Below are 26,893 nucleotides of genomic sequence, written 5' to 3' on the forward strand. Positions count from 1 at the left end.
ATGTAAACTATTAGGATTAAAATTTTCAGAAACAATAAATCATCATACCCACTTAAAATCTGATGAGATCAATATTACAAAGTTCAAGCTCATCAAACTCTGCTTTCCACTTCAAATTTATATGAATGCATTTGAGAAATTTCAATCCAACATTTTCCCCATACCATAATCCTTCTCAGTTTTACTGAAATGCTAATATTACAGCAGCTGAGTTTAAGCAAGCAAAAAAAGAAAAATAAAATATACAAGCTACTTTAGTTGTTGCTCAATTACTTTCATCAAGTGACTAGAGTATATGTTGAAAGAGAACTATAAATGTTGCAAGACACTCCAATAAAGATCAGAACAAGCTGGAAATTGCATGTTCAGAGTGCAGTATTTCCATATGTAATTCTGTTGTTCATCTTCCAAAAATTATTTTCTCACATTCATATTTACAGGTGAATCAACCACAGTAAAGCAACATTAACCAATAATTTTCTGCTAATACTGTTAACAGCAAGATGTGTTCTTTACGGTAGTAAGTCAGGGCATGGGGATAAATATATCCCAAGGCCAACTGCTCTCCCAGGACATGTGAGTAACACTCACAAACATCACTGTATATTAGATAGCCATCCACAATCAATATATGATGCTTAATTGACCAAAACAGAAAACCAGCTGCAAGCACCATTCTCAAGCTCAAATGCAGTACCTTCAAAAAGTTCTAATATCCCTCTCTAGAAATTTTTACTTTCCTGCTGTCTTCATCTCTGCTTGAACCCTGAAAAAGACATCTTATATGGTTGGCAATGAAGAGTTTGATCTAAATATGGAAGGTGAAAAGAACTCTTTAAAAAGTAAGAATATAAGAAAGACTTATACTTTTTGGGGAAATAAAGTGCAGCAACTTCTGGATCCATGTCAGTGAGGTCATCTAAATAGACACCATCAGCACCAAGATGCCGACTCCGTTTGTCTGTAAGGGACAGAACAAATAAGCCTATTAATTAATATTTTCTGAATAACAATACAGAGCTGTTATTACTGTTTAGCTATTCATTTTAAGACTGAGAAACCAGAAAGTTATAACAGTTTGTGAACTGTATTTGTACAAAATGATTCTGCCAAAAATCTCAAAACAAGTAGTTTATATACATTGTTCAAACTATGAATGAGCAAAACGGGACAGCAGAGGACTAGTTTTGAGACATGCCAAAGACTCCCTATCCCAGACAAAACCATTGTGAATCAGAAGTCAGTGGTCACCAGAGGAAAACAGCAAAAGGAAAACCTTCTAAGTATTTGCATAGGCCTATTATCACAGTATGGCAGTCAGAACATTTAATCTTTGAGAACAAATCCTACATTCCTCCCTGAAAAAGGGAAATAACAGACTAAAATATGGTCACTAACACACTATAACTGGCTCGTTAGGGAGACAACTCACTTTTAAGCACATTCAGCTGATGTGATGTGTGTGCACATGAACCACTGTAGGGGACAACACATCCCTTCTAGGCCTGTCACTAGGACCAGCACAGAGCCACCACTGTCCTCTTGTTGCCAGTATACCTAGATAAGTAACCACTGTAAGGTCAAAACCCAATTTGGAATTCATTCTCAAACCCGCAACTTCTCACTGTCTCAATTTCCAACACGAAGCATCACAAAAACAATCAGAAAATCTATACAAGGACTGAATAGTTAGCAGAGAAACACGTCATTTTTTGTTTTCAAAGACAGTGGAATGCATGGGGAAGAGGCCAAGAAACTTGTATGCGTACTGATTAAAAAGCAGCTGCACAAACTAGGCTTCTATACAGCTTACATAATTATGGAATAATCAGCACTCTAAAACAGAACAGTTGTAAGCAAATAAATTTCATGTGAAGATTGTAACACTTGTTCACTTGTTATAAAATACCATGGAAATAGAGCCCAGAAATTAGGACAGAAAAGCAGACGAAGTTATATTTCACACATTCAGGACAGGGTATGTACCACACAGAACAGAAAAGCATGTAAAACAAAAGCACCTTATTTTATGGCAAATCTATTCATTGCACAAAAGACATACTACAACTTTGCACTAGAGCAGAGTTTCCACAATTTTCAGCAACACATCACTCAGGTGAATCAGCAGATCCACAGTCTGCTTACACATAAAAGTAAAACCCCCAAATCTGTCAAATGGAGCAAGTTTTGTAGTCTTGCTCATATGCACAGAGCTGCCAACAATTTCACACCAGGAAGAATCTTCTAATACGCATCTCATGTGAACAGCTTGATGCACAACTCAGGTTTTGAAAGTTTATTCCTTTTCTGATCTGAATGTGCCTTCAGGGCATGGATTAATTTATATGGCAATAAGATGCTTTATCACCATAAAATTTGAAGATAAAGTCATGCATATAAAAGTGCAGGATCAACACCTTTACCTTTCTTTCTGGAAGGGGAATCCGTCTTGCCAGTCGGTTGGGCTGAGCAAGCCGCAGCTTGCTTTATTTCTTCATTTGCAGGCAATGGGGGTTCAGCTGCTCCTGGCAGCTCTGTCTCTGGCTTATTGGTCTCAGCTGGTAAGGGCTCACTTTCATCAGCAATTGCTGCATCTGCTTGTCCAAGGGCAGGCAGAGGAGACACTGTGTTCAACTCCTCTACAGGAGAGCTCTGGATGACCCGAAAGTGAGTGCTTTCAGGATTTACATCTGCCATGCTGGGTTCCTTTGCTTTGAGTAGAGAACTGGCCTGTGAGGAAAATTTAACAGATTACTACCAAGAAAAGTCCTTAAAAAATACAACAGCCAGAGTTCAACCTGTTCTGTTCAGTCCGATGAGATCAGACTGTCAGGATGACCAACTACAGCAGAAACCCACCACTGAGATAGAGACTGCAATATGCAAAAGACCTCTCTGCCGTGTGTTTGTGCAAAATTCATTTGCATCTTGGAGCCAGGAAAAATTTGTTCTGCAATGTGTTCTACAGTCTTCATTCTCCATTCACCTGCACATCCCACCTCTCACCCTGCCTTCCTCTCTTCCTGTGAAAATCCTGGCTTTCCCTCAGGTTAACCTGACAAACAAGAGAAGATGGTGCAGACTGGAGTCCTTGCCAAACCAAAATGGTCTCAGGCACCAGGACACTGTCTAATTCCCAGATTTAGAATTTAAATCACTTTATAGGAACAATTCCAGATCTTCTCTGAATGTGGGACAAGAAGTGCTCTTACAGAGGGACAGAGAGGAGCTGAACTACAGCAGCAGCTGCACAGCTGCTATAACCTTCATGTCATAGCAAGCAAACAACTCTTACATGAAGTACAACAGCAGCCAAAGTATGACTCCCAGTTCAGGTATGGCAAGATCAGAATAGCTTGGGACATAGACAGGGACTGCAGAGAGAAAAGCCTCTAGGGGTGAGATTTGCAATACACACAAGGGTGTGTGACTGGGATTAAATAGATACACCTAAATTTCCTAGGAGGAAACCCTCCATTCTAGACTGCAACTGCCAATTTGGAACACGTGCATGGACCTGTGCACTTAAATCAGCTCTCTTTGAGCAGAAAATAGCTCCCAAATTTCTTGTAATGTACACAGGAAGGAGAATAGTGCAGAGGTGATGAGACAGCTCACCACTGACATATTAAAGAAGAGACCAGAGCTCCTCTAAAGAAATTAAGAATTCTGGATTCCCACCCCTCCTTTTTTCATTAATTACCAACAAAGAATTTATTACAACGAATTACAATAGTGCCATTGTAATTCTGGTGCCATCACCAGAACATAGAAGTCTTAATGAACAGGATGCCCACTTCCCTGGCCTGCAAAACAACAAATTTTCCTCTTTACACTGTGTGTGAGACCATCTTACCTGTAGTTCTTTCTGCAGAGAAGCCAGCCTTCAGCAGGAGGTGCCAAACTCTGCACTATCCCAGCCCCCATATTTGCAGTATTCCACTGAAACCTGACCTCTATCTCTCATACCCTGGTGCACATGTAAATCCTAAGGTTCCCCTTTCCCATGTGAATGCTGTGATTCCTCAGGAGCTGTCACAAGGAGCCAGCCAGCACCTGACCAGCCTGCAGTGTGGGCAGCTGCCCACAGTTTCTGTGCAGCACTGGAAACAACACTGCCAGCTGCAGATTCCACACCTAACTGGGACAAATGGCTCCAGGAGGAGACAGGCACCAAGCCAGTCCTGTCAGCCAAGAGAACAGCAGGTCTGCACATCCACAGATACAGAACTGCAGGTGTCTCTGGATGCTTTTGTACTGAAGCAGTCCATTTTCATTTCTGTGAATCTGACTGCTAATACCAAGCACCTAATTTCCATTTAAGATCATTTTTGAATTTCAGTGATTTACCAAAGGACATTTGGTTTCATTTTTTTCTGAGGCTTCTAACTTTTACAAGACTGGGTCTCAGTTACTTCTTAATTTTCTACTGTCTATCACCAGTATTGAGAATATCCATGCCATAAGGTACTTTCCTATACCTCCTATGGAGTAAGATTCAATTTTCTTACATAAAACACTGCAATTTTAGGTAAAACCAGGATCCATGTCCTCTTCATCAGTCTGCAGTAGACTAAGCATACATGCCCTATTAAAGCAAAAGAGATGCCAAGCATAATTAAAGAACTTATGTTGGATACCTTTGCAGCCTGGGGTAGCTCTCCCCATGCCCAGTGCATGTGGGGATTATCCTTCAGTCCACTTCTGTCTGTAGGTTTACTGACTAATTCTGAGTCACTCTGAGGAGTAGGAGGACGTGAGTCTGATGGGCTAAAGAAAAACAAACAAAAAATGTCACAAAAGCAAAAGTAACCACAATGCACCTAGTGCTTCCCAAACCGATGTCGATCAATACAAGGAATTGAAGACTGAAATAATCAAGAGCCAACTGAAGGTATGAAAGCATAGAAAAATAGTTTAAAGAGTTCAGGATCCCCTTACACTGGCATTCAGAGGCCTCATCCCTTTTTCAGTAAGTGCTGTCAGAGAAGTAGTATTTGAGAGGCTGAAAGAGATAGAACAAGAACACTGGACCTGATTTCAGGAGGGTTTTTGGTTTTCTGCATGGTAAAAAGAATGGGGATGGTACCAGCAGCAGGTGAATAATGTATGTGAAGTGCAGAAATTACTCACATCAACAAGATACCTTATCCTAAATAATACTTTAATCTAAGAAATCCAGTTGACTCCTTTCTAATTTGCTCAGCTCAACCACTAGATGGATGTTTATAAGGAAAACAGCAGGAGAGCTACACAAAGAATTTGAGCCCTTTAAGTTGAAACATATTCAACTGTTTGTTTTGATAACTGCTTGATAATAAATATTTATAAATTAATTAGTAAATTATCAGCTTATAGTGTATTTTTAATGTGGTGAAGTCAAGAATGTGATGTCAAGTCAGTCATTAATAAATAATGAATCACTAATTTCAAGGACAGAAGGAAAAATGCAGATTATAACACAGGTCATAGAATCTCCCCCAAAACCTCCTGAACAAAGCTTGCATTTTTTCTTGGAGCTGTAACATGTCTTGGTATCCTCATCCAATCCTGATTTAAAAACCAAAAGCAACAAAAGAATCCACAATATTCCCAAATCAAAAGTCCAAACTGAGTTACTTTCATTCTTAAAAACAAAAGGCTTCCATCTCATTAAGTGCCAAACTCCATGAATTTTAACAAGGCCAAGTGCATAGTGCTATGATTGAGACGAGGCAATCCCAATCCAGGCTGGGCAGAGAATGGACTGACAGCAGCCCTAGGAAGAATTAGTCCAGGGTGTTTGTGGACAAAAAGCTGGGAGGGTGGTGAGGAACTGGCACAGGTTGCCCAGAGAAGCTGTGTACTTTCCATCCCTGAAGACCTGACTGAATGGGGCTCTGAACAGCCTGGCCTAGTGGAGTATGTCCCTGCCCATAGCAAGAGGGTTGGAACGAGATAATCTTTAAGGCCCCTTCTAACCTAAATCATTCTGTGATTCCACAGATCTATGAAAGAGCCAAACTGGTGTGGATATTCAGTTTATTCAGAAAAGAATAAATCAAACATGAGAAATTTATGTAAAGGTAAAATCATAGAATGGTTTGGGTTGGAAGGGATCATCTACTCCAATCACCCTGCCATGAAGCCAGGTTGCTCAAAGCCCCATCCAGCCTGGCCTTGAACATTTCCAGGGATGGGGTATCCACAAATTTTCACGACAACCTGTTCCAGTGCCTCAACACCTTCACGGTGAAGAATTTCTTGCCAAAGTCCAAGCTTTCAATTCAAAACCATTGCTCCTTGTCCTGTACCTACATGCCCCTGTGAAAAGTTCCTCTCCTTTTTAGCTGCTGGAAGGTGTTATAAAGTCTCCCTTTTTCAATGTTCTGTAAAGCCGGCTGGTAGGGAATTCACTGATCACAGCAAAATAATTACTTCACATTCACATCTGAAACAACAGCAACCTAATTATCTACACTATTCACTGTTTTCAACTATGCAGTAAAATACACTTTGAATATGGACAAACACCAGGACATTTTAGCCACACGTATTTATGTTACCTAATTAAATTATAAAATTTATAAGCCATCTTTTTAGGGCCTAAGAATTTCAATTTTTTTCTGTCCTTAGGGTGTAACCTATAATTTGACAGATGAAAGATTCAATACAGTGCAATTTTTTAAGTGTTTTCAAGCTCTAACAATAAAAAAAATTGCCTAGCAGGTGTTTTCCACTGAAAAGTTTGTAGGATTTGCAGTAGAGGCCATTGAAACCTGGGAAATCAATAGCCTGAGCACTTCAGAAAATCTCAGCAGGCAATAATGCTCCTACTGCTGCTTTAAGCCTAAAATATCTAGATTTAAGGAAGCCTTGTCACTTCATGTCTTACCCTGTGCACTACAGACACTTTAACACCCAAGATACCTGTTGTTTACCTAGAAAAATCTCCAACCTGTCTTTTTTCAGCCCAAGCTCACTTACTCAGACACCCTGAAAGAATAAAGGTATTGCTTCAGCTTGGGTAGAACCTCTGCATTTTGCAGTAAGAAAACAGATTTGTATTGGAGGGGAACCTGGTCTTCTCCATAATTTTCCCTGAAAATTCAGTTCCCTTGTACACACAGGTGATTGGGAAGAGCCCGAGCTGTTACTCAGCCCCGTGATTTCTATTCTCAGAGAAACAAGGAAAGTACCAGAAATGCGGGGCACACACGTGGCTGCGTTAAAGCAGCAGAGCTCTGCTCTGTGAAGGTTCTTGCTGCAACTGCTGCCCAATGGTCTGGGGTTGCCTTGGGCTGAACTATGTCTTGCAATTCCTGTGTCCTTAAGTTATGCACTGACTCAGCCCAGCTGAAATTTCCTTGCCTTGCTCAGATTGCTGAGATACTGTAGATCAAACCAGTGCCACCCATCCTGTCAACAGTACACAAGAAGGAAGGGAAACTTCAGGTATTTATATCAGCATCTCTGATTCACATCCCATAGATGCTGAATATTTGTATCCCAGTCCTATATATTCTTTAACAGCTATGACTGCACTTAATCTAATAACAAAGAACAAGGAATTTGCCTGTAGTTGGCAGTTCTGCAATAACAGACTACAATGATCTTTGCAGTGTTTTCCACAGGAACCAAAGAGATCCCTGAAAAAGCCGCAATATGACCCTGAGAAAAAGCCCTGTCTTGTGTGACAAAAAGTACCTGTGATAAAAGATGATCAGAAGGAAAGAGGCCTACATCATGTACATGTCACAGCAATGACAGAGAGCCTCTGAAGCACCTCTTATGTGGCCATAATAGCATTCCTTACTTCACATGGAGGGAAAAAAAATGCTGAAAGACCCACCAAGCATTTCTTATTTCAACAGCTGCAAACACAGAGCCTCACTCAGACAAGTTGCACAGCACTTTAAATGTCTATCTAGTCTGTAAGGCGAACTCCAGAACAAAGTTCATGAAGCCACCCAGAGCACATCACTGCTCCGTCCCAAGTTGTGTTCCTGCCCTTCCTTGCCATGAGAACATGCTAAGGAGAACAGTTTTGAACAACCCAGGATCTCACTTTGACTTGGTGTTACAACATGGTCAGGTTAAAGAAGGCATACCTAGAAGCTGAGAAAACCTCAAGATTATCAGTTTTGATATGGCTTTAAGGTACCTAGTATGGCAACTATGTTGATATAAGCAATGAGTAATTTAGCCTGATATATTACTCAAAGCTTTCCCAGCACTAATGGAGATTTGTAGACGTCATATTCTACTACTTTAAATTTTTTAACGTTGCTGTAACCTCTCTCCACTGACTTAATGGAGTTAAAGAGCTTGACTGCAGAATCTTGAGACTTCTTGAATTTAAGGTAACACAGAAAGTGTCTGTATCCACTTTTAGCTCTGTGGAAAAGTGGAATCCTACACTACTGCAAAGGCCTAGAGAGAGAAGTTTTCTTTTGGCATGGGGCTCTTCCCATTATAAGGTTTACATTTTTTATTGCTCACTTATTCTCTGAGGTTTTTGTTTTGCTTTTAGTAATCTATGTACAAGCAAACAACTCAGGAAAACCATGGGATAAAATAGTCATTAAAATATACACTGATTGTAAAAAGCTATGTGAAAATGTCATTCTTCAGAAGAATTAATTCACTGGCTATATTCTTCCTTTTTGGGGTTTTTATCATCTTAAGGAACTTGATTTTTAACCCAGGCTTTCTTTGACATCATTTTGTATGAGCCACCGTCTTTCAATGGATGGTTCATCAAAGTAACTTACTGCTACTCAATGCACACAAAGAAGCAAACTGAGAAGTGGTTTCCAATGTCACTTTCAAAGTGTCTGGGTTAGCAATAAGTACAGTTAGAATACAACAGCAGTTCACATAGTCTTAATGTGGTAAAGGTGTATTAAAGTGTTAAAAGGTGTATTAAAGTGTAAAGCAGTCCAGAAAAGAAGGAGGACAACTGCTCTACCTGTCCGGAAGAGAAAAGCGAGAAGATTGTTGAGGACAAGAATTAGATAGGCCTCTGTCTGCTGGAACAGTGAGGAGAGTGGTTTGCCCTGTACAATCTATAGCCTCACTGGGCAGCAGAGCATGGGGGAGAAAGAAAGACAGGGTGTCATTATATTCACAAGTGCTGATTAACATAAACTCTTTGTGCATTAGTTACACAAATGCTGACTTTACATTGAGAGTTTTCAAAACCCAGGATACTGCAATCAAGAAACAAACAGAACACACAGTTCCAAAAGCCATCAAAAGGGCATAGTATTGACAAATGCTATCAGCAGCCTGGTGAAGCCGATCACAATAAGCTTTACAGGCACTGGACAATGTTTCTTCCAGAATGCAATTCAAAACAGTTCAATTTAGCCATTGCCCTGAAATAATCTCCTCACACTCCCTTCCTCTGCCCCTCAACTACAGAGGCAGAATATTGAGATTAGACTTGTTAGGACAAGGTCTTGTGAATATTGCTGCACTCCAGCAGTCTGCATGGGGGACGTGGAGCACACGTGCATGGGGCGCACACACACAGACCTAACTGGAATTATAGTGCAATGCATTGAGCAAAAAACTGTCCCTTTCTGACAGACACAAAAAGGGAGGTCCAAACTGCTCTGTTCTGACATGAAAGGTATACACATGCACACAAATATACACACAGGAAAAAGTATGCAAACTACTGTATGTGCCCTTTTCACACAGTAAATATATCATATCTATATTAAAAGCAACATGAAAAGCTCATATTCATTTTAAAAAATCTTATTTTTATATATTAAAATTTCTGGGAAATTCTTAAAAGGATTACACTTAAAATGCTGAAGATTTATAAACCTACATTCACTGAAGCCCTTACCAGGTCTGTGCATCAGGCATATATTCAGATTTCACAAAACATTCCTCCTCTCTGTAGTATTTATATGCAGTGACATTAACAGATAAAAATAGTCTTCAGAATTTATGGACCTGCATTTTTATGTATGCATTTGCTGCATCAAGGACAAAGCCAACCTGATGCTTTGGTACACTATCTTATTGAAAATATAAAAGTATTAATCTAATAATGGTCACTGACCATGTTTGATATCAAAATCGTTAGTGAGACTTCATATAGTACTTGCACAGAAGACAATAATGGAAAAATTAAAATAAGGGTACTAACTAGAACTGTACTATCAGAAAAAGTACCTTTGAAGAGGTGACCATTCTCCATCTGAATGAGTGTGAGGTGCAGACTGAGAAAGCACAGAAACTGCAGGAGCCTTTATGTCAGACACATCATCAACAAACACATCTGGAACAGGGATCCTAAATAGGGGAAAGAAGTGATATTTAAAAAACATATTTGGTTACTGAATTTTCATATACCTCAGCTAACAAGCCCTATCACAGAAAGAACTAGTATAACCTGAACTAAAAGGAGATAAAGAAATGTTATCTCATTCAAACCATCTAGTTCACAACACTACAGAGGATTCTTATGTTCTTAATGTCATTTTCATTACTTTAATTACTAACATTCCCAATAGCTTTCTACCCTAAAGCTTTATTTTTAAACTAACATCTTCATAAGCCATATGTTCTGACTTAGAAATTACTGCTAGAAGGCATGGACTGTATCATTAACCCAGGTTAATTAAATATCTCAATTCCACTATGATACCTTGAATTGTCCAACGGCTCTTTTTCTTCCTCTGAGCTAATCTCTATGGGAAACATGTCTTCATCTTCTGATGTGTCTCCATGTGTGTCTTCTCTTTTTAAGCTGTCTATTTTATGAGTTGACTTCCTTCTCTTCTTCCTCCTTTTTTTCACAGAGCTACAGACTGGAGATGTTTCAGTAGAAGGCTGGGATCCATGGGTTTGGGGTGGGACTTGTGAGGATGCATTGGTATCCAGGTTTCGTATCCTGTCTATGGAATTCCTCTTCAGCTGGGATTCCATTAAGGCAGTCCCCTCAGACAGAATGGGAGATGTGGAGAGATGATAAGGAATTACCTCCTGAAAAAGAAAAAATTCAAACCATAAAACATGTTAGCTCTTTAGCCAGTCATACAACCGGCAACCTATGCACAAATTACCAAAAATCTAAGTTATTTACTCCTCAGAAAAATAACAAAGATTAGACATCCGGATACTCATTATGCTCCTATGGCATATGGAATTTTTTTCCATAGCTGCATCTCCTTAGACAAACCAGGGACAATACTCTTAATACAGCATCCTCTGAGCATCTAATATTGGCCAGGTTACGGTGTAAGTTTCTGTCCACCTCATGTAAGATACAGAGCAGAAAAAAAATCTTAGTTCAGAACCTGAACATTTTGTAAAATGCAATTCCCCTTCACAACACAGATGACAGATAGTATTAAATAGGTCAATGGTTTATAATTAGGTCACACAAACATATATATATATATCCATCTCTAGGCATTCATGGAAGTATTTCCAGTAGTTTTCAGTCACCAAATAACTGTTACCACACAAAAATTTTAAAAATAAAGGTATAGGGATGCATCTTCACAAAACTCTCACCTGAAACTGGTAATATCATACATAACACAGGAATTTGAACACTCATCCTACTCTGGACAGTGAAAAAAATTATTTGGGATATATAAAGAGAAATGCCTTCAAAAGTTTTCTTATATTACATTACATGTGGACTACTTAAAGTTACTGTAACCATAATTTATTTGGACCAGTATTTAACCACAGCACAACAGCAGACATTCTCATTTAAATACAGTCCCACATGACTAATACTTGTGAGATCATGTTTATGAGAAGCACCAGAATTAATGTGTGCACAGATGTTTACAGAGCATGTGCACTTTTACTGGTGGTCTGGTGCATGTGTTCAAATTAAAGATTTCTGCAAAAAACAGGTCCCTGGACATTAACCTCTTGCATGCAACTTTGAAGCATGTGAACTCTGTAGTTGCCATTTCTGTTCACACACTGGCATGCAAATTATTTATTTTTCACCCATGTGATTATCTTCAGCTTTTTCAAATCTCAGCAATTAAAAAAAAAAAAACCAAACAGCATAGCATTAAATTTCCATAGCAGAAAATTGTCCAGAAACGTTCAAAACTATAAAATGGATAAAAGTGTATTTTTCAACAAGATTCCTAAACTCAAAACTGACTCTGAAGAGCTGGCATCGGATTTTTAATGAATTAAAAGTCGTTTTTACTCTTACCTGATCATTATCTGTCTCCTGCACAAAAAAGGCCTCCCCATTGTCTCCCAGTTTCATGTGCAAATCTACAGCCTCTCCATTAATTTCTATGTCAACCTGGAAGGAAATAAATATATTCCTATATGAAAAGAAAGTTAATCCTACTGCTGGCACTGGGCAAATGCTTCTCAGGGAAGTGTAGGAAACATTACAATAAACAGGAAATAGTGACCTGCACTTTTTCTTTCAGTACCCCTTCGAAAAGCAATCAATTACAAAGGTGTTTTTGTAACTTGTTCAGCTCATTGATACCTTGCTCCTCTACTCAGAAAGGTTTATAGTCATTACATAAAGTTCTGAATCTTTTTAAATTAAATTCTGAATGCTTCACTTGCCACACAAATCTATTTGCTCTTTCCATTCATAGCCTATTTTTTAATTGTGCTAGAAGTACTTCCAAATGCAAATTCTTAATATATTGTCTTTCAAATTAATTAAAGAGACTTCTCTTCACACTATGAGAAGCACAAATGAGAAAAATAATTTTACATTCAATTCCTGTGACTATTCCTTCCACTCATTTATCCTATCATTGTACAGCCCTAACTATCTCCATTTCTTCTCAGGAAGATCTCTCTCTCTTTAATTAAACCATGCTTGCCACCAACTCCATTTTCACTGTAAAGTTTTTGGAGACCTGCACAAGTCTACAAGTCTATTTCAGGACACAGTAAACCACTTGCACAGTAATATCGTTCAACATTTACCAAATCTAAATATTGGAATTTCCTTCTGATCCAAGTAAGAATTGAACAATGTCCATGCTGACTTTAGGATCTTTCTGCTGAAAATTCTAGCTACAGTAGAACCTAGGCTCTATGGAGTGAAAAATTACTTCCTAAAATAATCTGTCACACTGGTAACTTCACATCTGATACACTACCAGGTCACTCAGCCTAGTTGCATTTATTTCAAGATCCTCACTGTTTTTTTTTCTAACTTCAATTAACCTCAAGGTTCTATTATCTGAAAATATTACTTCACTAATATCTCCCTTTTTGGAACTATCACTGAACATATCACTGAACATTGAACAAAGAAAGGGGTTTTAATGAGTAACTAATGAAATCTAGTATAGTTTGAAATTAGCACATTTGAAATTGCTTTATTGAAAATAAATATTACAAATTTCATGGCTAGTTTTGTTTTTTATTATAGTCAATTTTGCTTTTTATTATAGTTAACAAATAATGCTCTAAACTGCAAGAATCAGTAACAACCATTTTAACTGAAGCTTGAATTAATTCAGGCTTTTTATAAAAGGTGCCTAAAGAAAACCTCAACTAGAAGACCAAAGAACATTCAGTAACATCCATGCTATTACAGTTAACTCAAAGACAGGACATATAAAAAATGACACATTTTCTTACCACTTTCTCCCTGGAACGCAGAACTCCCATTTTCCCGAAGCGAACGTGGAAAGGGGAACACTGAAGATTTCCATCTGGCTGACGTACAACAATTATATCTATACATCCTGACAGCGTGGCTGGGTTTAGACCCTTATAGAGCTCCTTCACAGTTACAAACACTTGCCCTGCTAACTGTCCGACGTAATTCATGGTTTGGACCTGAAAGGCAAAAGGTGGAACAAATTGGATTTTGATCCCTGCTTTGTATTTTGGAGACGCGAGAGATGGAGAATCTTCCAGTGGGGTATTCTCCTGTTTCACAAATCAACAATTTTGCACAAAATCAGGATTTCCCACCTAATTTATTTACAGCATGTTTGTAGAGAGGTATTAAAACTCAAAAGGGACCGTGTAAGTCAGAAAATTGCAACAACTTTCAAAGGTTCATTAAAATCAGTTGAATTCAAAACCACTGTCAGACTTTGAGACTCTGAAGCTCAAATGTCTCCAATTATCTCTGAGGAGAAAAGCATTACTTCCAGAATAACATCTCCTCCTAACATTTATTGTGCCCTCAACACCAGAAATACTTTTTTTTTGTGTATTTCCACAGGCTTTTAAAGGCAGGGCCAGTGAATAGCTTTGAGCATATCTAATTTTCCAGCACACTAAAGGCAAAGACTATTTTCCCATCTTACAGTGATTTCTCCCATTAAAAGGTTATTATAATGCATTCAGACAATAGATATGCATTAAGGTTGAACATTGTTTCCAAATGCAACTTTACTGTTCTTGTTTCAAACAGCCTTTTTAAACAGTATCTTCACTTTTATTAAAAATTACAATTATGTTGACTGTTGAAGTGATTTGCTTTATTTCCCCTGCTCCTGCATTTATTTAGTATTTAGCATTTAGTTTGCTGCTTCCACATTATTAATACACATCCTGTTCAATATATTTAGTCCCCCAGAAATTACTAACATGCATATTTAGATATGCTTAAAAGATAAGAAAGTCTTTCAATGGCTCCCAAAACATGAGTGAATTTAAGCAGATACCTTCCTGAACAATATACGTTTTAAAGACTTCCAGTGTCTATTGTTTTCACTATTTTTCCAGCACCTCTTGCAGATTCCAAGATCCTGGTTTCATCAAAGTCCTTGTGCACGCAGGATAGAGCATAAGACTCACACACAAGTTCTTTGCTAGGCTGTACTACAGCACCTGGACATCAATAAAAGTGACAGTTGCAGGGTAGGCAACTCTGAAACTCCCACTGATGGTGATGAGAACAGAAGTGAGCTCAGAGCCTGAGACAATCACTGCACAGCAGAAGTATCTGCTACAACAGAGACTCTTTCAGCTGTGCTCTTTCATAAACAACAAAAAAGATGTACGAGATGCTGCAAAATGGCTCCAAATTTTAACTGTGATTTACAGTTATAAACAAAAGACTATTTAAAGAATACCATAAAAGCACTAAAGTGAAAAAAATCAAAAAATTAAGAAATGCTATAATTAAGGCAGTTTTCTTCCATGCATTGCCGTTCTAATTAACTAATATTCACCTGTGGTTTTTTTCAAAAGTCCCTCTACATTGTGTGGACTGAGGCTTTGCTTTCTTCTTTTCTTCTGTTGCAATACATGGGTCAGGACACAAACTGTGCTCTGAAGGAAGAATTATTTATGGTAGTCATCACTACATTGTCCCTGAAAAGCAATCATAGCTTCCCCATCTGACAACTGGGGAGTGGAACCACAAAAAGATTAAGACTAAAACTAGGCACTAACTTTAAAAAAAATTCTGTTTTATTTTCTAAGTATTCAGTGTACACGATGCTGCCATGGTTTAACCCCAGCCAGCAACAAAGCACTGCACAGTCACTCATTCACAACCAATTCCCCATCCTAAGCAGGATGAGTGATAAGCTTCAGGGCAGCATAATAAAGACAGTTTAATGGGACAGAAAGGGGAGAAAATAATGAAAAATTGTAATAAAAAAAATTTAATAAAAAGAACAAAATAATTTCAACATATAAAACAAGTGATGTCCAATGCAATTGCTCACTATCCACCCACCAGCTCCCAGCCATTCCACACGTAGCAGCCCATGGCCAGTTTCCTCCCCCAGTTCATATTCTGGGAATGATGGTCTCCAGTATGGAATATAACTTTGGCCAGCTGGGATCAGCTGCCCTGGCTGTGTCCCGTCACAATTTCTTATGCTTCTCCAGCCCTCTCACTGGCAGGGCATAAGCCATCAAAAATCCTTAACATAATGTAAGCACTGCTCAGCAACACCTAAACCAGCAGTGTGCTACCAACATTATTCTCATCCTAAATATAGCACTATACCAGCTACTAGAAAGAAACCTCTATCTCAGCCAAAACCAGGAAAAATGTTAATTAATGGAAGAATAATCCCTACATAGTGTTTGGAGAAGTGAGGGCTGTTTCTACACAGCCCTCAATTCAGGCATCCAGAAAGTGCCACCTACTGAAAAACCAATACACAAAAACTTAATGGCAATTATATTCCTTTCTCCAGCACTGAACTGGTATCAGCACTCCTGGCTCCTATTATACACTAGAAACATCACCTTCCTGAATGCAAATCTAGTGGCAAGCTGTTTCACAGGGAGCAGCACTTGAAATTCACGCCACACCCTACGCTGTGTGAAATGTCTACAGAACAACAGGTTGGAACAGACCTCTAAAGGTCACCTGGTCCAAACATCTGCCCAAGGCTGCCCACAACCTCGATCCTACAGAGTTCTCAGTGTCTTCAGAATGGAGATTTCTTAGCCTTTTTGCTTTCCTGATCCTATGTATACCTGTCCTCACAGCGGAAATTTTCTTCATACCTAACCCGATTTTCCCTTGTTGCAGCTAATGCCACTGCCTCTTGTCCTACCACTCTGCACTTCTAATACCCCAGCTGTTTCCTCTACACCCCTAAGTATTCTGAAGAATAAATAAAACTAGTTTTCTTGGCCTCTGCTTCTAAGTCATAAAGTCTTAGCCCCCTAATTATCTTGGGGGCCACCATCTAAACTCTAAAAAAAGTTGACATGACACAGGCACAAATCTAAGTTCAGAAGTCAGCCTCCAGGGTGGCAGATATAAGCAAACTTTTAAAATTACCCCTTTGCTGTGGAAAAATAGTTTTTACTGGCAATTTTTCCAACCTAAAGCACAAAACCACATTTCTTATTGAGCTAAGTTAAATGCAAACACAGCTACAGTTAGGGTCAAAATTACACAGTATAGCTCACCCCAGTTAATGCTTGGTCTGCTGAAGTAACAAAATTTCTAGCTGCAAAACAGCCATTACTTCCTTGGTGGAGAAGTAGCTGCTGGGACTATATATAAACCCCACTGTTTGGGAGAGCTCTGGGCAGACAATCCAAACATGAGGACTCACACATCCTCATTACAAGTCACAGCAGCTGGGCTCCTAAAATCCTAAGCAGAGAATTTTGCAACTATTCTTGCTCACAACAAATCTTAGCTACTCTGCCTGCCCTGTCTTTGGACACAAAGATTATTTTTATACCCACAAATTAGAAAAGGTGGATACCACCCACAAGCTCTGAGGCCAAACAGCTCAGCACAACTTGCTTCCATACAGTGGAAATCTCTTATCCCTTAAAAAGTGCCACATTCAGACTGTGAGCTGGTAGTGGACACTCCTCTCAAGCTGGGCAGAACCTGGCATGTGCAAAAAAGTCATTGCGGAATTCGAAGACAGACTGGGAGACTGATCACACAAACACCACTTCCCCAAGAAATTTACAAAAATGAGTTTATTCTTCAAATGTAGGGAACAAAAGATGCTGTAGTTAAAATGGGGAAGAGTGCAGAAATTAGACTCTGATGGTTGTAGGCCCTCTATCCTACCTTTTATACATGCCAACCAATGCTGAGATTGTTTGGAGTCTGAGGTTTGTAAGTTTGTACTTCAAATCTAAAGTTGATCCATGCCATGTCAGCACTCCAGGAAACCAACACTCCTCAAACCCCAGAGGGACTGGATGTGGTTTTGGAGCAACACTCTGGCTGCTCCAAGAAGTCTTTCACTTACTGACCAGGCAGCAGCAACTTCAGCAGCAAACACGAGTTTACATCATGGGTTACACCCCCAGTGCCTGCCTGTTCATTATACTCAGTTTAGTAAAACTCTTGTTCTCATACCATGCTAGTGGACACTGCACAGAATATTTTTTCGTGCTGGGAAAATTCAGAATCCTTTGATCTAAGTTTGCAAGTGAGAACAGTCTGTACTGCTTCTGTCAGGATTCTCAAATGGTCTGAGTTTTGTTCTTTGCCAGAAGACATTTCACAGCTCTACATTTTGCATCTATTATAAAATTAAAGGTATTTTCTGGTATAATTTTAAATGTAAATCTAACTAGCATCACCTTCCAGACAGCCTAGAAAATTTCCAACTCTTTTGATTGTTAAAGACAGCAGCCATTTTTCAGAATTTATCGTCATGTGGAAAAATAAGTCAAAAATTGGGTGATCTCCCTTATTAGTAACTGATTTATTCACTTAGCAAAGACTGACCTAACAAAATAAGTAATTCTTTAAAGTCCCACTCTGCTGGATACCACAGTAAGATCAAACACACTGTCATCTAGATAATCCACTTCTTTCATACAGGTACACCAGACTATGTCCTAATTCCACTGGAAAAGCCAGTAACTGTATCCCTTGTGGCATGGTTTTGGTTGGTTGTTTTTCTGAGGATTTTTTTACAGCTCAGCTCTTCCCCTTACTTCATCTTTCTTTACTGCAATTTTCAAAATAAAAAATTGAAAATCATAGAGACTAAGGGACTTTTTTCCTTTTGCAATATCTGGTGTCTCGTCAGGTGCAACAATATTAATGAATAATAGATTAGATATCCACACATATACAAATTAGTAAGGGATGCAAGTGCTATTCAACATGCTCTAAAAAGACAGTTAATTTAGGTGGCATGCTGTAAGGGTAATTAAAAAGTCAAACACACTTCCTCTGGAAGATATGAAATTTCCAATGCAGAACATTTTGAAAACAGGACAAACATTTGCTGGGACTGGTTTAAGAACAGGCAACTGCAACCTTTGGGAAAGACACTGTTGCTCTGCCTGTGGCCAAGGCAGTAAATCAACCCATATCCCATCACAGACCTGACCATTACAATCTGGACATCTCTACTGAATCTATTTAATTTTCAAAATCTGCTTCTTTTAGGCACAGGCCAATAAGCACTCTCGCAGCAATGCCAAGCTACAGCTAAGGAGCTAAGATGGACTGGGCACTACTCCCATGGCCAGTTTAGAAGCACTCACTTTCTTTTGAAGATTTACAGAGCTTTGTAGAATAGATGGTGCTAGCTGGTCTTGTCACCAAGAATGAGCTTTGGCAACATTTAGGTCTCTTTCAGCCCCTTTTCTAAGGTTCTATGGTTATGACTGTGGTCTGGCTTTGTAGGCCAGGAGAGGAAGATTTGCAGCAATGGTAAACATGACACAAAAAACCCCACAAAAAATACAGACAAATATTTCAGTTACACTTCTAATACCTGATATGATGATGAGACCCTGGCCCATGGCTGAAGCGATGGGCATAAGCACAAAACAAATTAACTTTCCTCCTAAGAACTTCCATATATGTTGTGAAATGGTGAAGGGAAGATAAAAATTGATGGGCCAGTGTTCATTTAAAATACATCACTGCAGCTCTGCTGCTGACACTGAAACTGTGACTATTTTACAAACCTGGTCCATCTAGTCCCCTGACGTGCCCTTGGTTTCTGTTTTGAAGATGCAAAGCTTGAAAGATCGGACTATATTTGGGAATCAGACTATGGTCCCTTCAAGAAAATTATTCCTCATTTACAAAAAATAATAAGCAAATTATAATACTTCAAAGTCAGTGAATATTAACACTCTTTTACTGAATATCAAGTATTTCTATTCCTCACTCTGAAACAATTCTGTTTTGTCTGCAGTACTGAACACTTAATCCTTCTACTGCAACTAATGGAATTTTACTATTGACATATTCTTTACCATGAAAAACAGTTTCAGAGGTTATGTTCTAAAAAAAATTCATGATAAAAAGGTAGGGGAGATAAGAAAATATTTCAGATGAAGATTCTCTAGATGAGTATTTTGAAAATTAAGCTTAGCCTTTCATGTCCATGCAACAATCATAGTAATGTTGACTTCTTAACTATAAAAGCTCTTAATAACTATCATTCTATTATTTTTAAAATATATACTTTTGTTTATTAGTAAGCTGTCAACACACTGAAAAGTCACTAATGCTGTTTGATCATCACATTCAAATCCCTTAGTATTTTTTGCCATTTCAGGTAGGAAACTGAAAATCATTAAGAACTCTCAAAAGTCTTTTTCTTAACTATTTGTGAGTTCCTACATCAGTCCAACCTAAAGTCACTGCCATGAATTCCCACCCTACCTTTCTGAGTAAGTGTCCAGGCAGAACCGCAAAGCTGTACATTTTCCAGAGTAAAATCAGAGCCTGGATTTATTTTCTATAGAAGAGCCATGAAGACATTGCACAGGACTTTGGAATACCTCCCTTTAGAGCTCCACTTTCCTACAAGATCCCCACATAACTCTGGGCAAGTTACTGAGGCTTTTATCTCAGAGGGTGTAGCTCCCATTGGCTGCAAGCAGGGTCTACCACTGGGGCTATATCCCAATTGCAGCAGGCCAAGCTCACCCAGCTGAGATAGAGACAAACACTCTCCCTGCATATTCTTTTCTCCTGGGAAAGGAAACCTGGATGCATGACCTGAAAGGGAGCCATAAGCAGCCACGACCCCAGTTTGGACAAGCTGCTGAGAGAGAACTCCAGAGCACTCTGCTGAGCAGTGTGACTGGTTGTTCTGTAAACAGGCAAACTCTGTCCCAAGTCCGATTATACTCACATTTGTTCCAGACCTCCCCACAGTCACAGCTGCGTGGGACAGACCACATTCCTGCAGGTGATCTGACAGTACATCTGGTCAGTTGGGAGACAGGTGCAGCTCACTTGTATGTCCCACATGAGAAAGCAAAATTCAGCCTGTGGCTGGCTCTACACCAGAGTAAGAGCATTGTGCTTCCTGCCAGTCAAACCTCTAGAAATATTTCAGGGTTGGTATTATTCTAGGCCTAATTCTATTAGGAACTATTTGACTTCTATTCCAAGTTACCCAAGACCAGTGCCAAAAATTGTGACTTCTTATAACAGCCAGAGAGTCAAATGGATCAAATGTCAAACTTATCTTCCAAGCTGCCAGTCCACCCACTCACACTCACAGTCATGGACTTTGACTATGACATGACTATTCTTCTGGTTCTGCTATTGCACTGTATTTCAAATACTTAAAACTTTACTTGGTGCAATACTTCATTAAGTCCCTGTAAAGAACAGAATATTTTCTTGAGATCATCTAAAATCAAAAATTCAAACTGAAGACTCAAAACTTGCCTGCAGTAAATCCTCATGTTCAAAAAAAAGGAGAACTGGCCCAAAGCCCCACAATCAGGATATCAAACTGGTACCCAAGAGTCCAGGAAAATTATTTCAAGGCCAGCTGAAGGGTACAACCACAGTCCCCATACCAACCTCCCAGCTGCACATTCCCCACTCTCTAAATCTCACCCTTCTGTCAGCACTGAAAAGTAACACCACTAAAGCTAGAAAAAATAATTTCTAGCTAGATCAACGGGATGATCTGACTCACCACATACCCATACAATTGCTACTACCAAAGAGAGAAACTAAGAGTCAGCAGTGCACAGTACAAGGGACACCTCTTGAAATTCCAGGCAGTCCTGAAATCATATCTCAAGACTTGTCTACTCCTTTCCCAGAGATTTCTTGGGAGACCTTCCACATTTCCCTTGGTCCCACTGTACCTTAATATCCCAAGTATACAGTGCTTCTCTCCTCATGGAGACATTCTGAGGGAACGCACAGAAGGACTGGACCCCTTTGGACTGCCCCTGCATAAAGGAGTTCAAACTTTATAACAAATTTAAAAGTACAAACTGATGCTTGAAGCCAAGAACTTTTGAAGTAGCTGAGAATGCTGAGAATATATGGTAAGTCATGTATTGTGTTGTCCTGTGCTACAGTTCTAATGTCAGTGAGGGAACATAAATCAGAGTGGAAAAACAGCAGTGCTACTCTATACAAACACTTCACGTGACTTGGCATGCTTTCTCTCATCAGGATTTGAAAACAAATTTGTTCATTAGGCTCTATATTTTCTGCATTTTAAAATCTTAAAGTAAGCTTTTACTGTATTCCAACTGGTTTTGATGACTGCTGTGTGTATGTATGTTTACAGATAAACAGATCTGTATATCTGCACATGCTCAGGTATGGAAAAGGGTCAAAGACTAAAACTTGCCCAACTCCCTTACAAACAGGCCCCACTGCATCAGGTAAGCAGATATTATCAGGTAGTCTGCATCTGCATTAGTGACCCGGAGCTATAAGAAAAGCAAAAATTATCTAAAACCATTAGAAACTATTTCCATGGCTTTATGCCTAAAATCATAACATATTTATATTGAGCATTTTCCATCTGATTTCCTTCACTGTCTCCCCAGTCTTTCTCCAAATTCTCTTAATGGAAGCAGGCTCATTTTTCTGTAATAGAAGTACACCTATCTAACAGTGCACTGATGACAACAAAACCTTATGGGTGTACACTAAGCATTTACCAGCATTTGCTTCCTGAGACCGCAGAGGCAGGGACACAGATAAAACCATCCAGAAAATAAACCATTTCTAAACACCGTCCACACTAGAAGCCAAATTAGAGGTCAAAAGATGTATCAAGTCTTATGACTTTGTATTTGAAAAGAAAAATTATCTGCTAGATGGTCTGCAACATCAAGGCTGGGATACTACTTCTATGCAATTCCTCTATTTGACAGGGATAACAATATTTGCAGTGTTTTGTCTCCTCCCCACAAGGCACATTTGCTTTTAGTTTTGCTTCTTGAAGGTAGAGACATCCAAATCAATAGAAAAGTAATAACTGTTGGGGGGGGTGGGGGTAACATAAAAGAAATACAAAATATCTGAAAGATTAATTTCCCGTGTAGCCATTGCATTGCTGCTAGCCAGGCTCTGCTATGTCATTAAATCCCTCCGTCCTGTTACTGCTGTCTTTATTCAGGCTCAGGGAAAGTATTAGTGAAGCAGGGGCATAATGCAGCGATTTGCATCAGCAGCTGCCAGGCAAAGAGAAGCAAAATTCCTGAAGGCAAAGGGGAAGCAGCAGCTGGCCACTGGCCACCACCAGCTCACACAGCTCGGCGGGGGACGGACCCAAAACCGAGATGCCCACGCAGAGTACCTCCCTCTGAGGGGACACCTGGAAAGCATCACATCTTCCCTCTAATCCCATGCACAAAGCCGTGTCCAGCCACGATGCGCCCAGCAACCCGGGCACAGCTGTCACTGTGCGGCTCCCAAGGAAAGGCGGGCAGGGGATGCGGGCAGCCGCCCGGAGCCCCACCAGGATGCCCAGGCCGGACGGACCCGCTGCCTTCAGCGGCTTCTGGCCCTGCCTTCCATGCCTGCGGGCAGCCGGAGGAGGAAGGGCCTCCCTCCTCCCGCAGAGGCCGCCAGAGCCCCGGCACCCACCTCTGCCTCGGGCCGGCTCCCGCAGCTCCGCTCGCCGCCGCCTCAGTGCGCGCCGCGGCCGCGGGACGCTGCGGGGCCGCTGGGGCCGCCCGGCGGTGCCGCCTCGGAGGAGGGGCCGGGAGGAGGCAGCGCGGGGCCCGGGGAAGGCGCGGCGGAGCGGGGGCACAGCGCGGGCCCGGCCGGCCCCGCCCGCCGGGGCCGGGGCCGGGGCCGGAGCTGCCGCGGGCCGGGGCGGGGCCGCGGCCGTGGCGCGCTGGTGTGGGGTGATCCCGCGGCCGAGGCTCCCTGGTGTGGGGTGATCCCGCGGCCACCGGCGAGTCGGGTTTCTGGCTGGGAAAAACGGAGAGTGGGAAAGGGAATCGCTCAGCCCAGGCTGAGCAAAGGCAGGTCCGCGATAGGCGTCGCTTGGCAGAGCCAGAGCCCGAGCCTAGCATTCTTCACCATCGGGAACACGTCTGTCAGCGTCAGACGCTTTATCGCTTTAAATAAATGCGATGAAATAAAGCTTTTCCACCTGATAGTGGTTTCCTTGTATGTAAACCGTATTGTAACCTCTCTTTGCACTGACCGCCTTATACAGCTAAAAAGGGAAGTGGATGTCCATGCTTAAAACAAACTGAAGAAGGAATTCTCCAGGCCTTTTGAAGTCATGTTTACAGAACTCGGGAGGGGGTGGTGCTATGTCCATTACAAATAAACAGGAAACAGAGGAACACGGAGGAAAAAAAGACGAAAAAGATTACACCAAAAAAAAAAAAAAAAACAAAAAAACCAAAAAAAAAAACCCCAAAAAAAACCAAAAAACAAAAAAAACACCACACACAAAAAAAAAGAAAAAAGAAACCAACAACCACACCACCAAAGTGTTTTAGGCCTGAAAATACCTTTTTTACAGTTGGATTTCCAGCATCTCTGTGTTGAAGTCCTCAAAATGTACATGCAGCTGAAGCTTGGGAAGAGTAATTAGTAATTAGTAATTAGAGTAATTAAGCCTTCCATTTCTGTTAAATTTCTTGTTATACTCCAAAACAATCTTAGTGGAATCTTCTCTAGGTTATCACTACATTGTAATCCTTCAAATTGTTTTTCTGCGACGCATCTTCTATGTCTCTCTTAGCTGTCTCTCCATGTTGGCCAGTCTTTGTACAGCTCACAGATAAGACAGAGCCACTGAGTGATAGGACTCGGTGCAAACTCACAGACTGCAAGCCCAGCCTCTTGTTCTCTCCTCCATTCCTGGTTACACAGCTACACTAATGAGTACACTTCAATTTAGAACAGAAAAGTCAGTGAAGACAGTTTCTGCCCACTCATGACAAAGAAAGGTGTATACTTAGTCCCAAGGAGAAAGTAATACACACCTGCAGTTTCATTTCCCAGGCATTTCATATCTAATCTCCTGCCAGTGGGCAGTCAGTAGGCAATGAGAAATGTTGGTAAATAATCTCATGCCTGTTAATACAAGAAGTTTTATCTGTATTGACTGTGGATCCTACCAGTACTCTGCCCACCACATCTCTGCGGAATACAGTCCCATATTGTGTTCCCTCTGAGAGAGTGGAAATCTCCAGCCATCACCATCCATGTTAGGTGGGAGGACTCCTCTAATATATTGGTCCACTATGGTCTTCTACTACTATGCTAAAGTCAAAACATGATCATAACATACTGAATCAAAAACACTGCCTTTCCAGTCTCAAGAACACCTACCCTTCCATGCTTCTTTCAGAAATCCAGAAGATAGGTTCTCATTTTTGGAAGTACTATATTGTGTTTAGCTACTTATCGAGTCCAACTATCTGCTGCTTGATGTAAAATAGCCCACAGAATAATGCTCTACATTTTAAATTATTTGATTAACAAGATCATGTTTTCTCTTCCCACAGAGCAGAGCAAATAGAGCCACAATATACACGAGATGCTGTGGGAAGGGCCACATGCTTGCCCAGCAACAGTGAGCAGGGTACCATCCTTCTATGCTTTTTCACTTTATTCTTATTCATGGTATGACTGGTGTGCAGAGTGGTGTTCCTCAGATTACTTCCCTGGAACAACCTTTGCCAACTCATTCTGAAATCCTTACTTGTGCTGCACTTCTGCTCATAACTACTCTCAATTAGTTCTATCTAGAGGACCAAGCACTAGTACATAACCAGTACTTTGATATTGTTCAAGCCTTAGCATGGTCATGGCTGTGGATTTGACTCAGGGCAGTGCAGAGTCTGGAGGATAGTACTGTCAGGGATGGTTCCTAAAAAATAATCTGGAGTTACCCACAGACTAGCTGGCAGAGGGAGTATGGCCCTAGCAAGAGGAAAGTCCCTGACAGTGTAGTTTCCAAAACACACTCAGGAATGATGAAGTTCTGAAGTATTATTATTTTCTTCCTGAAAGGTTTCGCCTTTGACAGGTTTCTTTCTGGAGGTATTGTGTTAGTCAACAGATGATTGTTTACCAAGGTTTGATCTAAAACTGTCCACAAAATTTTGAAGGACCTGCTCATGGACGTTTTTCTTTCCATTCCTTTGATGGTCAATGTACATTAATTCATTATTACCTAACTCTGATTCTTGTTTCAAAGACCTTATAAGTTACGTATTCACTCTGTGTTTGTATAGTTCTGGCACAGTGGAGTTCTAGCCTATGATCTGGGCTCAAAGTTACTATGAAAATACACTTATGAAGAAAGTTGAGTTTTGTAGTCTTTTGTAAATTAATAAAACTGGGTTTAAAAAGAGTTGACAAGCACAGAAGAGTTTAATAAAATCCAAGAACAGATTCCTAGAAAAAATTATATAAATCCATGCACGGGGGGAAAAAAGCCTTCAATTCTACCTTAGGACGCTAGATTTTCCTAGCAAAGATGTTGCCAGTGAGCAAAATAACCATTCAAACCATTGTGCATTAGCAGTAATGTCTGGCTTTTCCCCCACTAAAACTAGGGTTGATGTTCAGGCACACAGGACCTGGGTTATGAATGACTACAACTGTTAACAAATGCCCAATGTGCAGGTAAAAATTATTCAGTAAATAGAAAATATGAGCTTTTAGCTTTTAATTTATAATTAACTCATAAGCAAAGATGGCTCTGGAGTTGTGCTGACATTCTTTATATAAGTAATAAACTCAGAGTAGCTCATGCAGTGTAAATTAAGAGTTGATCTAGTTTTATTCCAGTGTAAACATCAAAAAGCAGTCTGACTGACTCTGTAATTACCTGATTAAACATCCCACCATCATAACAAAGGAATTTCTCTCCTAACATAAGTAGATATCTTTATACAGTACCTACAGCTGCTTCAGAAAATCTGTTGAATTCTCTGTCTGATTCACTTTTTTTCCCCCCATTCTTTTTCTCTTCCCTTCAAGTACAATTAGCTACTACTTCATTTCATCCTTCATTTGAAGGCACAGTAGTACAGAGTGTTGTAGCATGCAAATACTGGCATTTAATCTGCCTCTAAGTGCTTGATTGGAGACCAATTTTTAAAAATATATGTAGATGTTACTTAGTTGCAGATATTTCTAAAACATTCCCTCCTCCCCCACCTTTGACTTTAACGTGTTGCCAGTTTTGACTGTGCTGCTGCTTTTGCTTTTTATCTGTCCCCCTGAGGTCCTTGCAGTTTGACAGCTTTAGCT

At 40.1% G+C, this 26,893-nt stretch overlaps 1 protein-coding gene across 4 annotated transcripts in view; it reads right to left on the minus strand.

Annotated features, from left to right (window-relative positions):
* Positions 1-26,893, minus strand: part of LPIN1 (lipin 1) — an 81,066-nt gene that overhangs the window by 26,522 nt on the left and 27,651 nt on the right. For 2 of the 4 annotated variants that reach the window (XM_068183440.1, XM_068183441.1), the window contains exons 3-9: positions 13,600-13,800; positions 12,191-12,286; positions 10,649-10,986; positions 10,174-10,293; positions 4,641-4,770; positions 2,424-2,730; positions 868-961 (exon numbers count right to left, since the gene is read on the minus strand). In XM_068183440.1, coding sequence (XP_068039541.1) covers positions 868-961; positions 2,424-2,730; positions 4,641-4,770; positions 10,174-10,293; positions 10,649-10,986; positions 12,191-12,286; positions 13,600-13,800 — 1,286 coding nt within the window. Of the gene's footprint in view, positions 1-867; positions 962-2,423; positions 2,731-4,640; positions 4,771-10,173; positions 10,294-10,648; positions 10,987-12,190; positions 12,287-13,599; positions 13,801-14,639; positions 14,779-23,251; positions 23,410-26,893 lie in introns of those variants that run through there. The other 2 variants (XM_068183442.1, XM_068183443.1) reach the window with 2 other exon arrangements.

Source organism: Anomalospiza imberbis, chromosome 3, assembly GCF_031753505.1.
Source record: "Anomalospiza imberbis isolate Cuckoo-Finch-1a 21T00152 chromosome 3, ASM3175350v1, whole genome shotgun sequence".
Classification (NCBI taxonomy): Eukaryota; Metazoa; Chordata; class Aves; order Passeriformes; family Viduidae; genus Anomalospiza; species Anomalospiza imberbis.